This window comes from Bubalus kerabau, chromosome 8 (genome assembly GCF_029407905.1).
Source record: "Bubalus kerabau isolate K-KA32 ecotype Philippines breed swamp buffalo chromosome 8, PCC_UOA_SB_1v2, whole genome shotgun sequence".
NCBI classification, from domain to species: Eukaryota; Metazoa; Chordata; class Mammalia; order Artiodactyla; family Bovidae; genus Bubalus; species Bubalus kerabau.
The window spans coordinates 54,896,710-54,913,859 of NC_073631.1; the positions used below are offsets into that span (position 1 = coordinate 54,896,710).

Genomic DNA, 17,150 nt, shown 5'->3' on the forward strand with positions numbered 1-17,150 from the left:
TTGCTACAAGTCTATTTATGTTCTTTCAAATGCTTATATGTAAAATAAAACTTTGATATTGGGATGGCAAGAGAAAATATAATGTCATAACTATTTTTTAGATAGGTGAGAGATATTTCAAAGACCCCTTTTTCATTTCAACTTTGATTAAAAATCTTTCAAAACACATAATTCTACTTCTGTTAGTAAGTGTACTGTAATTTAGGGAACAGGATCTTTGCTGATTTGAGGACAAACCATTCCTTTATTCAATATTGATTATTTGGAAGAAATTAGGCCAATGTATACTGATCCTAGTTTTTTTCCTGGAATAACTGTCATGTTACTAAATCTCTTATATGACACTGTTGGATATCCAAACAATGTGCTTAGAGTGAATTTTTAATAGTTTATCCCAAAATAGAAATAAGGGGGTTTTTTTAATGCCCAAATTTGGGGATTTTCCAAGTCTCCAGATTATGTGGCATTTTCTCAGTTACTTTATGTTGAATAACAATGTACCATTTAGGGAACACACATTAACCTAAAACAACTTCAATCAATACTAATTTAGAATGCTTACAGTGGTTGAATGATGAATGCGTAAAAAGGGCAGTAAAGACTTTTAACCAAAGATTTAATTATTTGTGGATGTGGAATCTCATAATTCTAAAAGGTAGAAATCACTGTGAACAAACCCTTTAGCAGTCACTTTCAAAAGCAACAAAGAAAACGGTTACACTATAAAGATGAAGAACTAATAGTCAACACTAATAGTACATGAATGGATATCTGTGGCGTGGGATAAGTTTCCAGAAACAGCATCATATGAGGAATCAACGAGTTTTGAAGTACAAATAACTAAGAGGTGAAGACGACCTGCTCTGGAAACTATCAGATAACTCGAAAGAGGGTTTTAGTGATGTCATCAATATGAGAAGATGTATATGAAAGTCTGCACATATACTTTTATAAAATTTGAGAGTGGAAAAAGCAACATAATACATGATCTAAAATAAGCAAGTCAGGTCTGATACTGCTGCTGGACCCTTAAAACCTAAAAGACCCTTTCCTGGTGCTCTGTCTGATCCTGTGATAGAGATACAGTTTGTACAGGGCAGAAGCTCAAGGAGAGCCAGAAAACCCCTGCTGCTGCGAACATGCTCTCAAAGCCTCAGTGGAAAGTTAGCGCTGCAGCTTTCTTTGTCCACAGAGCACACAATGGTTCCTCTATAAAGATCTGATCGATTATACATGTTAATAACAAAACTATAATATATGTATCTATTCACTAAATGTTATGCCAAAATAATAACTCAGTTCCAGGAAATTGTTGGGTCACCTGATATCTCTGCCAAGTAAATTTGCCAAGACAAAATGGAGTAGTTGTGTTGCTTAGAGTCTTTCCAAACTAATTTGATCCTGTAAATCATTTGGTTTAGTGTGAGTAATGGCTCTAGGTGCCTTCATTTTAAGATGAAGCTGGGAAATGTCTGAATGCTGGTTATTGGAACAACCTGAGGTCTTTCTGTGGTGGGTATATGAAAACTGAGAACGTGGGTAGTTTCATTCTTGGAAGAATTCTGACCTTCAGTAACCAGAAAAGATAAACAGGCAAATAAATGAAGAGATTTGAAGGTATTTGTCTTTATGGAATTTGGCTAGTATTAAAGTTGGCTTCCCTTGTGAGAAGACTATGTTGGCAAGTTTCATCTTGTTTCCCACAAGAATTTTTGCGATGGGAGTGATAATAGTTTCAGGTGTGGTTGGTGCATTTTGGGCATTTTTCCTGGGTGATAAAACTGACCTGAATTTCATTGGGTAATCCTGCCTTTTTGTTCCTCTTGGAACACTAAAAATGTCAAAGGGGTAGGATAAAGTTCAGCTGTGTTTTGAGAATTTCTAGAATTGATAAATACTTTTATATCTGGGGTTTGAAATGTACAAAATAAAGCAAAGAGATAAGATATCAATATATCCTTGTAAGGTAAATTCTCTTTAGTTTTCAACAAATTTACACAAGATTTAAATAACAAAGTCGTGTGCTTTAGAGGCCCTGCAGGAATTTCCAGTTGACTCATTTCTAAACTTGTGTTTCTGAAGCAATTTATTGGATGCAGGAAAAGTGTTTTCTCTGAAATGCTATTAATATTACACTTTTATTTCCTAATTCCCAGGTTTCTGAAAGTTTTTTTGTTTCCTTTCATTCTTTTGCATTTTCTAGTAAGGAAAAGGGGTAGCCTCATGAGCAATCCCATTGCTTCTCACAGATTTTGCCACACATATTAAAATGTATTCAGGGAGAAATAAGTCTTAGTTGGAATTTATATGTATGTATACTATGTATATTCATAGACTTTGGAAAGGAAAGGAAGTAAGTTATGGCTTTAGTTCACTGAAAGATGGATTCATTTTCTTCGAAGCATTTTTCTAACTTTATAAATAAACTACGTAGAGTTTCCATCTGGAGAAGTATCCTAGACATTTCAGCAAAAGTAAAACAAACGTTTCTGAATTCATATGTCCTTGGTACCCATCTGCAAATTATATACTTTCTTTTATCAAGGACATGTGTAATGTTCTTCCTGCTTGCAATTATAACCTTTACCACTTAGACTGAAAACTGTTAGAGTAAGGGAGATGTACATTTTCAAAGTCAGGTGTCTTTAGAAAAGCTATACCATTTTTTCATCCAATTATGATCATAGTGGTCCTTAGGTTAGGAGGCATAGAAAGTCTGTAATGTTCAAATCTGGGTCCCCACCAAGAAAGTGCAAGGCCACAATGGACTCCCAATTTGATGTTCTTCCTCTCAATTTGATGCTAGCCCTAAATGATCTGATGACCAGCAGGATAAATCCTCTGGGTATAACTGGTAGCCTTTACTATATTTAAATCAAAGCAACAAAGAATTTCCCTAACAGTTCCTGTGAAAATGCCATTTTATGTTGTATAAACAATCATCAATCAAAATATTTATATCTATAGACATCAAATGTCAACCAGGTGAAAAGCACCAAATCAGAACTTGGTAGATACATACCCATTCAAGTAGGACTTCAGGCATTGAAGCCAAGATCCAAAGGAGGAATCTGAGAGCAAAAATTTCCTCTATAGTTTTCTAATTAATTCAGAGAAGCATATTAGTGCACTTAAAAATGTTTAATGTATCAACATTCTAGAAGAGTTTTCTGTTTGTTTTTAGTTAAGTTTCTTTAAGTAAAGCCAAGAATATAGACAATTCATATATCAGTAAGAGAATGGGACCTCATTAAAAAAAAAAGCCTTTAACACCTACAATTAAGCATCTTGTTCTAAATGTTGTAAAGGTTGCATGGCATTTCAATAACTGTGCTTTATAGAACTGCTGTTGTGCTAACTTTATGTACATCTGACCAGAACTACTAAAGCTTACATGAGAAGTAAAGTTAATAATCAGAAAAATGTTGGCAAACATGCAAACCTAAATTGTAAAAATATTTTATATTTTCTTTAAGCTATCACATTAACTTCTCAAGTTATGATTCTATCTTTAAATGAAGATTCAATTTCTAAATTTTCTTGGAAAGAATTTGCAAACATTTGGATAAATACCATTTACCAAGCAGCAAAAAGCCCTTGATATTCTCTTTTAGGCTGGTACCTATTCTGACATGTACCTCATAATTTGCAAGTAGGAAACCTGTGTGACTTACCCTATTGAAGCAGTGTTCATGGTTGGGGCCATAAAAGTGCTGGAGACATCTCACATTGTTTTTGTTGACGATCTTGTTGAAGAACTCATTGACATATTTGACAGGGAATGCACAGACAGCAGAGCGATTCATTGGTTCTGAGGAATCTGGCTTGCTTTGTGCAAACACCCCATACAGAATGTCATCATTCAGGCTGGCACCTATTTGCCTAGCGAGCTGAGCCCCAGGCTTACTGACATATGCAGCTTGGAGAATATTAAACACTTCCTGCTTTGTGGATCTCTTTCTTCTCTTTTCCGTCAGAATACACTCCAGAGGCATTTCCATGTACGAATGCAATCCAGAGTCTGCGGAACAGAACCTGATTATTCTTGTGTGAAAAGTCTGAGCATCTAGAGTTTCCCGCTGGACCGTCAAAAAGTAAATAAAATGGTTGCTTTCAAAGGCGTGGACATACTTAATGGGGTAGGAATCTCGGAGTTCAGGTAGAACATCAATATAGGATTGGTCTGTCAAAAACTTAAAACCATCTTGTGTTTCCTTTAGCCTTCTCACCGATATCGAGTGCAATGAATGATCTGGAAGGTAAGAAGAATTTATGGTATTGCCCACGAAGAAGTTGATGAATCGCTCCTTTTCAGACAATAGGACTTTGGTTCCCAGGGCACTCACCACACAGTCAGGACACTGGCTGGTCTCTTCGTCTGCCTGAGGAGAGTACATGCAGTGAACCTCCGACTCTATGTCTGCAGTATTGTTGGGTGGAAGGACGTGTCGCTGGCAGGTCCCTCTGTGGACACTGCCACAGCTAATGAGTTGATCATCATAGTACGTGTCAACAAGCAGAGCCATGTTGATGTTATCTTTCCAAACACCACCTGATAAATTGGCTTTATGGCTGCAGTCCTGACATGGGAAACAATCTGGGTGTTCCAGCACAGGCCCCGTCTTGTACTCAGCAATCTTCTGAAGGTCTTTGTCATTTAAAACGTAAATGTAGTTAACGGCACCGAGGTAAATGTGATGTTTGTGCAAAACAACATTCTGAATGGATGTTTCTGCAGTGAAGTTAGGAAGCTGATATTGCATGTTCACATTCATCCTGGACTTTACTAGTGCCTCTTTACACTCCCCATTGCTCTTCTGCACGAAGGTAAACAGAAGCACAAGAATGCCAGGTGCAAGCACAGCAGGGGCCTTCATGGTGAGAATTTTATCTGCCAAAAGACGTTCAAGGCGAGAGCAGTTTAGTTGTCATTAGAAACAAAGAAGAAGAAACTGAGAGAACTATACCAGTTAGACTGTTAGAAACAAATCTTCCTAACTGGAATTTTTACATTGAGTGAAAACAAAAAACTCTAGCTGACTTCACATAAAGATGCATTGTGCAGTTGGACATGACTTTACATAGTTTTAATTTTAGAACTCAAGCCACAAACAAGTAATTTTAGAGAACCATTATAAGATGCAAACAATGTTCTGTATTAAGAACGATACAACAACTAAGTTAGACTCATTCAGCAGTGAAGTCAGAAAAATAGCACATTTCTTTCTTAACCCCTTGCTGGTTGTTTCATGTGGTTTAATATCTGTGGTTAATGACTAGGGAGATATTTAAACTTTCTCAGTTAGTCAAGTAAAGGAACTGTGGTTCAGATTCATTTACTCTACAAATCACAGCAGGCATTGTTTCCTTGGGAGCATGTAGAATTACTAAGCTAAATTTAGCTTCCTTTTGGAAGAAAACAATCATAAATTCTAGAAGCAATATGATCACATGCTGTTTATAGGATTTTGTGTGCAGAGAAAAGGTATGGTTATAATTTAGCTATAATTGACCTATTGTTTTGGATAGGCAAATGCTTAACTTAATAATGTAAGATCACTGGGAATGTAAAAACAGCAAGCTTAAAATGTATAAAATATAATCTTTAGGACTAAAATGCTGGAATTATTTCACAGGGAAAAACAACATATTGTTCATTACCAAGTCAAAAGCTATTTAGTTAAAAGAACGTTATTTTAACATTCCATTTTATGTGCACGGACAGTATTTCTACTAGGAAGCATGAGTGGACTTGTTAGTCAGGTTTTAAAAACTGAAGGTGCACATTGTGAGTTCTACTTATAATAGTTACAGGCAGGTTTGGAAAAGAGAGGCCTTAGAAGCAGAAACCAAATGGCCACTACTTCCCCTTCATTTTAAAAAATGTGAAATTCTGACAGGACAAAAGGAGTCTCCAAAAACATACTGGGCATTGTAATTATGCCAAAGACTAACTTGAGGTCCATAGAAACACAACAGAATTCACTGTGCATGGCTCTGTGCTTGCAGTTTGGGAAATGGGACATGGCACTTACCCTTCAGTGAACTTACACTGAAGCTGAGATATGATACACATATGAAAATTACTATAGTGCATGCTATTATGATTTTCTGTATAGCAAAAACCAGAAGCTAAAAGCATCAAGAGAGGAAAGTATGGCCTGTACTTGGGATGACTATGATCATGAGAAATATGGACAAGTCCAATACATTTGAGATCCAGAAGAAAAGGACAATGCCTGTTTGGCTCATCACTCCATCTCATGGGCTTCATATAGAGCCTAGAGCGAAGAAGGTGTTCAATAAATATATGTTGAATAAATGAGTGAATAAAAATTAAACAGTAAGTTCAAAGTCACAGAACAGATAAGTGTAGTAGCCAGAATCTGAATCCAAATCTTATTGATTCCAAAATCAAAGATAATTTTATCCTACCAAATTGACAGGAATTACAGGCATTATTTAGGAGATAATACAAAGTCACTTAAGGATTCTGAGGTAGAGAGTCATATGAGCAAGGTTTTACTCTAGGAAGATTGATCTGGAGGCAAAGTGACTTAGAGCAGGTAGAACCTGGCAATGAGAAGGCCAGACGACAGGTATTATAGCCCACAACCAGGTAAAAAGGGCCAGAAGCAAATGGTGGCCCCAAAAATAGAAAGGGAAGGGATGAGTGAGAGTTATTTGAATAAATAAGATTTGACACCTAAGTTGGTGGAGCAAAAAAGACAAGGTAAAGGATAAGCAGTGTAATCTGGGAAAAAGTGGAATGGAACAAGTTACAAAGCTAGGGTAGTCAGCAGGAGGAAGTCAGGCTAAAGATCGAAGAATATGATAAGCTGACTTTAAACATGTTGAGTTTGATGTGTTGTTGAGAAATGAGTGAAAAGGATCTACTACAGGAATGACTAATAGGTTTTACACTGTTTACTAGTAAGCAGGTGAGTAAGTGAAAAATGAAGATTCCAAGCAAGATAGCATTAGTACCAAGCGACAGAGCATTAGTACCAAGCAACAGAGGAGTATAATGAAAATTCTGAGAAGCCTGCTCATACTGAGAAAGTAGTGCAACTGGTCTTGGGTGAGATAATATCCCTCTTAGACGAGACGGAGGCAAGCAGAAGCATGGGTGCCAAGTATCTGCCATCTCTGCATTAGAAAGAATGAAACTCCAGAACTTGATCTTAGTGGGATAAATAGGATTGTGATTGGAACAGAAACAAACTCTGCGTGTTATTTGCACAGAGGTGATGGTTAATAACAAGAATGACTATGTTCCTGGAGGGACAAGGTGAAGGAAGAAAAGACAAATGAACCATGTCTTGGCAATTTGCACACTGGAAAAACTAAGGAAGGAGTCAAGGGAGGTAAGTTAGTTCAGGGAGGTGTCAAGACAGCCAGTATTGCACTGTGTCACAGACGGTGGGTGAAAGGCTCAGGAAAGTGGATATAATCATACAAAGGCTACTTGTTGACCTTCACAAGAGTACTTTCAGTAGATTCAACAGTGGTGTCAGACACTGAACTGAAAGGGAATGTGTGATGAGGCAGTAGAATGCTAGTCAAAGGAAGGACAATGAGGGTTGAGGGGACTTTAATTTGTAGGAAAGACTCTCATTCGTAGGTCTCTTTTCCTTCTAACATTTGTTAGGTATTTACTAAAGGCCAGACACTGTGGTAGATGCTGGGAATACAGAACATGGTACCTCCCCTGCGAACCTCACAGTCACTTGGTAGAGGCACGAGGTTGACAGAAATTATGGCAGTCTGTAGGAAGGGCAAACAATCATACTGGAAATGATGCTGGAGTTGAGTCTTGAAGGACAACAAGGAATGGGAATTTCTAGTGGGAGAGCCATTTGTACAAGAGAGAGTATGTGACACAGTTAGGAGAAATACAAGTAGTTGAACCTAGAGAAATGGGGAAAACAAAAAGGGCAAATGAGGGAGATAAAAGTACTTGATCAACATTCCAAGAGAGCAAAACGAGGCATTTCCAAGAGCCCTGAAATGTAAGAGAAGACTCTCTTTCTGAGACAGCAGGAGAGGATGAGATGTCAGATAAAGATATAGGGACATTTAAGGAGTTTAGGGCATATGATCTCAATATCTAAAAATAAATTAGGGTATATGATCATCTGCTGAAATTGATGGATACAGAGGAGTTACCAAGGACTGACTTCAGGGTGTAGGAGAAAGTTTAGAATATCTACAGCAGGGCATGCAATCTGAGGTCAGCAAGAAATGAAAGAAAGGATTGTACAGTAGCTTTTAGGGCTTCCTGAAGATAAGACACAATGTATATGACTTCCTCTTCACATTCATGAGATTTGGAAAAAAAACAAGAAAGAAGGTTAAGGACACAATGATTTTCAGGGTCCAAATGAAGGCATCTGATTAGGGGATATAGGCTTTAAAGGCTACAAAATTACAGTTGGACCAGAAGGCAAGGCAGAGCTTCAATAAGGAATAAACCATATAATCGTAAAAATAACAGTAACATGTATTGAGTGCTTACACCACGTGCCAGGCATTCTGCTGAACCTCTGATATACTCTTCAAAAACACCCTGTGACATAGGAAGTATTACTATTCTCCATTTCTAGGCAAGCAAACTTGCCCAAAGTCATACAGTTAGAACGAGATTCAGTCCCACATCTGGCTGACAAGAATCTGTACAGTCTGTTGAATGCTTCACTAACACTGAAACAGCTTCCCGAGCTAAGAGGGAGAGTGCACCAGAGCAGAAGCGAGACAGAGCTCTGGTTCTGGCCCTTTCCCTCTCTAGTTGTGTGACTTTAGGCAATTCATTCATTCACCTCTGAGTCCCAGGGTCCAATGGCCTCACATGACTGCTCTAAGTATCAAAAAGAGACCTCATCTTTGAAAACAATTTGCTCAGTTACATAGCATGTGTGTGTGTGTATACATATATATATATATATAACTATATGATTCTGAAAACTATGATCATGGCATCTGGTCCCATCAGTTCATGGGAAGTAGATGGGGAAACAGTGGAAACAGTGTCAGACTTTATTCTTTTGGACTGCAAAATCACTGCAGATGGTGATTGCAGCTATGAAATTAAAAGACACTTACTCCTTGGAAGGAAAGTTATGACCAACCTAGACAAAGGTCCATCTAGTCAAGGCTATGGTTTTTCCATTGGTCATGTATGGATGTGAGAGTTGGACTGTGAAGAAAGCTGAGTGCCAAATAATTGATGCTTTTGAACTGTGGTGTTGGAGAAGACTCTTGAGAGTCCCTTGGACTGCAAGGAGATCCAACCAGTCCATTCTCAAGGAGATCAGTCCTGAGTATTCATTGGAAGGACTGATGCTGAAACTCCAATAATTTGGTCACCTCATGCGAAGAGTTGACTCACTGGAAAAGACTCTGATGCTGGGAGGGATTGGGGGCAGGAGGAGAAGGGGACGACAGAGGATGAGATGGCTGGATGGCATCACCAACTCAATGGACATGAGTTTGAGTAAACTCCGGGAGTTGGTGATGGACAGGGAGGCCTGGCGTGCTGCAATTCATGGGGTCACAAAGAGTTGGACACTGAGCGACTGAACTGAACTGATATGATTCTTACATGTGTACATATATTTATAAACACACATAAATGTGCTGTTTTTGTATGTAATTTTCATTAATTGGAAATATACTAGAAAATTTTTGGCGCTGGTGGTGGGAATAGCAAGGATTGTTAAGAAAAGGATTCAAGACAAGTTGTCCTATTAGAAGACAATACAAACTACAAATATGTGCCTAAACCTTCTAGAATATATTATGCAGAAAAATTAAAGGCACTTCTCAAAATGGTATCACTGTATCTCCTGAAAATGGAAATATTAGTCTAATACATAATTTATCACTGTATTTTCTCTAGAAAAACAATAAGGGAAGAATATAAATGAAATATCACTGTTAAAAGAATAAAAAAAGCACTACAACCAAATTGCATCTTAATTGATGCCCATTAATAGTGTGGAGTGAGAATGACTTTTTTCTTCTAGGCTTTTTGAGGGAGCCTTCAAAACTTTTTTTAAAAATCTGAGGTATTGTATTATGTTTAAAAAACAGGTTCATATCTTAAGGTTGGTAGGTAAGTGTTTCACGATACTAAACCTCAATCAACTAGAATCCAAGAAAATATACAAATGCATTAATGGGTTTCTTTGTTATCTTGCTTAGTGAGATGGCAAACCCTAAGAAAACCAGTAGGGAAGGAGGAAAAAAAAATCTATTTAAGGAAAAAACAATGCAGAATACCCCTGGAGTTAGTAACTCAGTCTCTTATACTCTCTTTACATTCTCTTGATAGCAAATAGTGACGCGGTTTTTCAGGTTGAGAAATCAAAGAAAGGTTAATTTTTTTAAAAAATTTATTAAAGCAAAAATACAGGACTAGGGCCCATGTCAACAACAGAATTTTAAATTAAAATATGGGTTTCTGTTTACTCCTCATATAAAAAGAAAACAAACATCTTGTTTTACTGATCATTCCAATTAATTAAGGTCCCCATTAACAACGGTGTGTATTGGTCAGATTGGATCTTCTCCAGGAAATGTTTGTGTCCTTCACAAGTAGTCGAGGAATACTTTTGGAAATATATGTTGCTGAGCTATACACCCTGATGATGCTGCCAGTTAACTGACATCTGAGTGATTGAGCGCATAGGCTCTGGAGACAGACTGCAGGGTTTGAGTCCATTCACTGTCTGTGTGACCTTGGGTAAATCTTTCTGAGCATCTATTTTCTCATCTGAAATATCGGAGTGATTACAGCACCTGTCTCTTGTGATGGTCACTCTGAGAGGGAGATTCAGTGAATGAATGCTTATAAACCCCTATAAGCAGTGCTTGGCACACAGTAAGCCAATAAATATCTCAATTATTGTTTGTTCATGTGCTCAACTAATACTTTTCGACCATGTAGTGTATTCCAGATACTGTGCAGAGTGCTGAAGATGCAAAAATAAGTAAAACACTTTCAAATTGTCAGTGAGATTTCAGATTAGTCAAGGAAGCAAACAGATGACAGTTTAAACTCAACATGGAAATGTCTATGGGAGCCCCACAAGGGAAAATTAACCAGGTTAAGGGAGTCAGGCAGGTCTATCAATCAGTCATGGTCCTTTCCTCACAACGCATTCACAGTAGTGAAGCTCAGCATGGGGTGGGGGGGCATTACCCTGAGTTTTAGTTGTGGCAGTACAGCTACATAGTTGTATGACCCCAAAGCATTCACCCAGTTCTATTGGCTTTAGCTGCTTTCTTATTTGCAAAATTATAGTGTTTAACAAGTTGTGTGATGGAGTCCTCTGGAACCAGCTAATGGGAGCTTATCACGTGCATCTCTTCCCAACTCATGTTCAGTGACCTCATCTTGGTAGCTTGACATCGGCCGTGGTGGGAGTATTTACACCATAGAAGTTGGCAAACACTACAAATCAGAGCTCTCCCCCCATGGAGGGATGGTTATTAAATACCTACAAGCATACCCCTGGGTTGAATTGATGAACTTTTGAAGTATATTCAACTCTAATAATATTAAACTCTGAGATTGTTTTTCTACATTTTACTCCAGTGCCATTGAATTGGCATTTCTTTTTCTTCTCTATCATCTGCCAGATCAGGCTGTGTGAGCAATTTTAATATTTACGTTGGGAGTGACTCCAGAAATACTTTCATCTTTCATATATTTTTGCCTTGATATATTTATTTCCTGTGATATGCTTGGATCAGGCTTTCAATATAAAATGTCTTTTTACTGTTTGTTTTTTCTTTCTTTCTGAAATAGTGCTGGCCATTTAACCAACTTTGAGATCCTTACTAAAAGGAACACGTAAAGATGATTCAAACAGACTGACTAATTCATTCTCTTAAAATGTCATGCACATAGCAGGTGAAACTGAATCACTCATAAAACATTTCTTTATTTCTTTTTAGTTGATAGTTAAGATAATCTCACTGGCAACATATTTCCTGGGAGTGATTATCTCAATGGCACCTTTGTCATTAAAGTTTTGGTATTTAGGGGTATTTCCTTTAAAGAGGACTGCTCTATTAGCTACAAATACTAGCTTAACCTAAAGGTAATACCACCTACTCAACTCTGTATGCCATCTATCTACCTCTAGTTTTCTCATATATTGTAACGTGCTTACATTGGGCTTTTCATGCCCTAGAAATCTAGAAATACACTTAATTCTCTAAGAATTTATTAACTACCTGTGCCTATCACCATTACTACCATCACCATCACTGTCCTCATCAACAAAAACTTGTCTCAAAGCATATGCCTGTGTTATGAAAGTCGCTCAGTCATATCCGACTCTGCAACCCCATGCACTGCAGCCCACCAGGCTCCTCTTTCCATGGAATTCTCCAGGCCAGAATACTAGAGTGGGTAGCCATTCGGTTTTCCAGGGGATCGTCCCAACCCAGGGATAGCCTCCAGGTCTCCTGCACTATAGGCAAATTCTTTACTGTCTGTGCCACAGGAAGCCCCTATGTTGTAAGCAAGTACTGATGCCTCATGAAAAAATATAACAGGAGTTATGGAACAGGTTTTGTAAGGGAGACACTTTTAAAACACTGAAATGGGTAAATTTGCTTTCTTTAGGAATTTTCTTAGGAATCATAATATTTTATAACTATATAGTCAGTGCTTTATAGTTTATAAGATTTGGTCCATTATATAAATTCTTCTAATCTGAATGTTTTCTTAGAAGATAAGCATTGCTCACATTTTTTTAAGGAAAATGGAAAAATCCCATGTTTTTATGAAAAAAAAAATGAGATTCAAATAGGATAAAATATTATCTAAAATATGAAAAACATGATATCTAGTTTTTTAAGTGTATTTATATTTTTTTAAAAAAATATGATGCTTATTTGGACTGTTTCAAATTATTTGTATTTCCTGGAAAAGACTTAAAGGCACAATATTTTGAAAAAATTTTCTGTATTTACTTGTACAGCCCCGACTCTCTCTACTACTGGCAACTCTTTTGAAAACTCTCCCCTATCTAATGGGGCTGTCAATCACCTCCTCACCTGAAGGTGAGCTTGCAAACCAGGCTGGGTGTTGGTGAATTCTATTCCTTTGACCCAGAGCCTGGTCAGGGGTGAGCATGTGACTAAAGCAAGGCAACCAGAGTCTTTTGGGGCTTAATATAGATACTGGGCAGAGCAGGCAATGGCACCCCACTCCAGTACTCTTGCCTGGAAAATCCCATGGATGGAGGAGCCTGGTAGGTTGCACTCCATGGGGTTGCTAGGAGTCGGACACAACTGAGTGACTTCACTTTCACTTTTCACTTTCATGCATTGGAGAAGGAAATGGCAACCCACTCCAGTGTTCTTGCCTGGAGAATCCCAGGGACAGGGGAGCCTGGTGGGCTGCCGTCTCTGGGGTCGCAGAGTCGGACATGACTGAAGCGACTTAGCAGCAGCAGCATAGATACTGGGAGGAGATCTCTCTCTCTCTTAAAGATCACCAGCCCTAAGGATGATGTTAATTTGTAGTGTTTGATGACCATTTTGTCACTGGGTGGAAAAAGCCCGCCTTGGCATGAAAATGACCCAAGGGATAGAACATCCTAGACATGGAGAAAGGCAAGTCACTAGTGCAATTGCTGAAGTATCCATTTCTACTGGGTCTTCTTCAGCTAATGAGAACCAGTAAATTTTTCCTTTCCTCCTTTCTTTCTCTTTTTTTTATCAGCAGTTTCATTGGGATTATTTTATTTCTTATGCCTGAAGAAGTCTTGACCAAATAATGTCCACTTGAAGATTGTACAAACTTGTGAATTCAAACTCAAGTGCACAAAAGCAGCCTTATATAAAATATTTAAGTAACTGGAGTAACTGGAAAAGATTGTTTATTTACTTGAATAATTAAATATTTCATTCTGCATTTGGAAAGTATCTTCTAGTTAAAATTTCTGAGGTGCTATAGTAGCTTTTATCCTGCTCTATAGTTTCAAATTCTACCTCAATATTTCAGTTCAATTCAGTTCAGTTCAGTCACTCAGTCATGTCCGACTCTTTGCAACCCCATGAATCGCAGCACGCCAGGCCTCCCTGTCCATCACCAACTCCAGGAGTTCACTCAAACTCATGTCCATCGAGTCAGTGATGCCATCCAGCCATCTCATCCTCTGTCGTCCCCTTTTCCTCCTGCCCTCAATCCCTCCCAGCATCAGAGTCTTTTCCAATGAGTCAACTCTTCGCAAGAGGTGGCCAAAGTACTGGAGTTTCAGCTTTAGCATCATTCCTTCCAAAGAACACCCAGGGCTGATCTCCTTTAGAATTTACTTAGCATAAAAATAGAAATAATGTATTTGATAGAAATATTTCTATCAAAGATAGAAATAATGTATCTAAGTGAAGAGTCAGGATATAAAAAGCTAGAAAACACTTCAATCCTGCTTTTAAGTGTATAAAAGGGATTTATGATGATGGAAAATGGCTGAGGTCCCATATTAAGGAAATTGCAGTCATAAAAACAGTCATGGCTAAATTCTCCAGGATGACTTACCAGAGTGAAATACTAAGGAAAATTCTTAGCCCTTTCTACATTTATATATTATTTCCATTAATTTAAAAGGGTGCCCATAAAAACAAAGTCCAGGAAAGAAGATCCTAATAGGAGATTCCTGATGACATTTAAAATATTATATTTATAAACACTCATTACTTATGAAGTCATAGCTTATCAAATATTAATCAAATATTTGTGAGCTCCCATTGTATACCATGCCCCTGTATAAATAGAGAGTTTCTATCCCCAAAAAGTGTACAGTCTGTGGATTTGAAGACAGTAAGATAAATGCTGAAAATCTAAATGTGCAACCTAACTTGAAAAGTGACAGATCTACTGGATTGTTGAAATAGCAAATTTTAAAACATGCCTTGTGGAACATTTAATTCTTAGGTCTAAAGTTTTAACACTTAAGTGTTATTATCATCAAAAAACCTAAAACTGACTTCAGAAAGATAAAATAATGCATGTCAAAAATCCTTTCTAATGTAGCCAGACACTACCTTGACGATGATTTCTAATAGTAAGTCAAAGGCACATAAGAAGTCTTCATGATTTTTCCCCACATGACTACTCTTTTATATGACCATATTTAAATGAGTCAAAATACATGATTTAATTTTATGTCTAATATTTACAGACTATTTTGCTTGACAACATTGTTCCCAATAACTTATAAGCCTTCTGGAGAAGAGGGCGTGTGTAGTGGAGAGAGTACGGGCTTCGGTGTCATCACACTTCAATGTGATGTGAATCCGGGCTTTACCATTTACATACTTTCTGACCCCGAGTGTCAGTTTCTTCATCTAAAACATGGGAATAATAAGGGTACACATCCATGGGTTGGACAGGAGGGTTAAAGATAAATTATGAGACACTGGAATTTGGCATTCAATAAATGCTGCTTTTATGCTCATCTTCCTAAGCTGTGTAGCCAGTTTCTGCCTACCCTCATCAAAAATGAGGAACTTGGCATAGTCCACTGGGTGAGCCCACTCCAAATACTTGCTGACTCTTTCATCACCTTAGCCCTCTCATCGACAGTTTAAATACTATTATTTCTTATTTTTCTACCCTTTGGCCATCTTGCAGTTTTCCTCTCAAGCTATTTCAAGTTCCTGAAGTCCTTCTTAAATTGCACTCTAAGACAAAGGCCACTGTAAGGGCTTTCCACACTAACGTAGAACAACAAACAAGGAACTATTGTGTGTGTGTATGTGTGTTAGTCACTCAGTCGTGTCCGACTCTTTGCGACCCCATGGACTGTAGCCTACCAGGCTCCTCCCTCCATGGGATTCTCCAGGCAAGAGGACTGGAGTGGGCTGCCATTGCCTTCTCCAGGAAGGAACTATTAATTTACCTCTTTAAAGAAAAGTAAATCCACATCACCACTGAGGCTTAGCAAATGAGTATACAGAATGCTTAGTTAAATTGAATTTCATATTAAACAATGAATAAAATTTTAGTATAATTATGTCCCATGAATGTATATTACATGACAATATGAGTTGTAAGCAAATGGAGAAAAATAAGGGAATAATTACCGTTTTTAGTAACAGAACTTAGATTGAAACTATTTTGGCCAAACCTATCTATCAGTTGGAGTAGAACAGTACTTTTTAGGTTTTTATAGCACACAAATGTTGCAAAAGTGCATACTTTTTTGGGGGGTTGTTGTTGATGTTTTGATGCTGTGTATCTAAAATATGCTGTTTTCAAAGTGATTATCAGGGTAACCTGTTCACAACAGGTGGTTTTAAAGATCCTATGAAAATATAACCATATAAAATAAAGGTTTTTTCCCCTAAAAATCAAGGAAAAGATTTGTGTGCTTATTACAGTCTATATGGCAACCTGTCACTGACATGAAATTTCTGAAACAGAAAAAGAATTCCTATATTTATTTGCATACTTTATTTATAATAAAAAGGTTATTAAAATTCATATGTAGGTTTCTGTAGGAGAAAAGAAACATGGCACAAAATGATTTTAATGTGTTATAAATATTATTTTGGTGGCTGCTCTAAACAATTACTCCTGATTATTACACAAATGTTGTTTCTTTGAAAGAGACCCAAATAGTGCTCTTACTCAGATTTTTATCTAATACTGTATCCCTTCTTCCAATAAACATTTTAAAAGTTGAAAATGACTGAATCATTGCACAAGAAAAAGCCAACTTGCATTTTCCAGCTGTAACATATGATTGAGATCATTGTTTAACTCTGATATGATACTAGTAAAGATAAAAAGAACTGAATTCCATTATATTCTCAAGATTATCCTTCACATAGTCTTACTCTGTTAGTAAATATCTTTGTCCTTTTAAGAATGGCTGAAAGTATTCAACTTCTGGGAATTAAGAATAAATGGACATTTGTTTTATCATTGTGCATATCATTGAAAAGTCCTGTTCAGAAAATACATTGAACTGTCAGTGTCTCGATTGATGGACAGCCTTTGTCCCATTAATAAGCTGTAGGTCAGGTAAGAATGTTTCACTGCCCTTGAAAATGTGAAGATTAAACTTTTAATATTAAAGTGCTAAGATTCTTGAAATTCCATAAAACTATTTAAAATTATTTTTCAG

The 17,150-nt window shown here is 37.3% G+C and overlaps 1 protein-coding gene across 5 annotated transcripts in view; it reads right to left on the minus strand.

The window, feature by feature from the left end:
* MET (MET proto-oncogene, receptor tyrosine kinase) overlaps positions 1 to 17,150 on the minus strand; it is a 149,317-nt gene that overhangs the window by 113,243 nt on the left and 18,924 nt on the right. For 4 of the 5 annotated variants that reach the window (XR_008717827.1, XR_008717826.1, XM_055590305.1 and 1 more), the window contains exon 2: positions 3,675 to 4,891. The exons of the other annotated variant lie outside the window; for it this stretch is intronic. Coding sequence is in view for 2 of the 4 variants with exons in the window: in XM_055590305.1 (XP_055446280.1) it covers positions 3,675 to 4,877 (1,203 nt within the window). In the remaining 2 variants the exon portion in view is untranslated. The remainder of the gene's footprint in view (positions 1 to 3,674; positions 4,892 to 17,150) is intronic. 5 annotated transcript variants of the gene reach the window in all.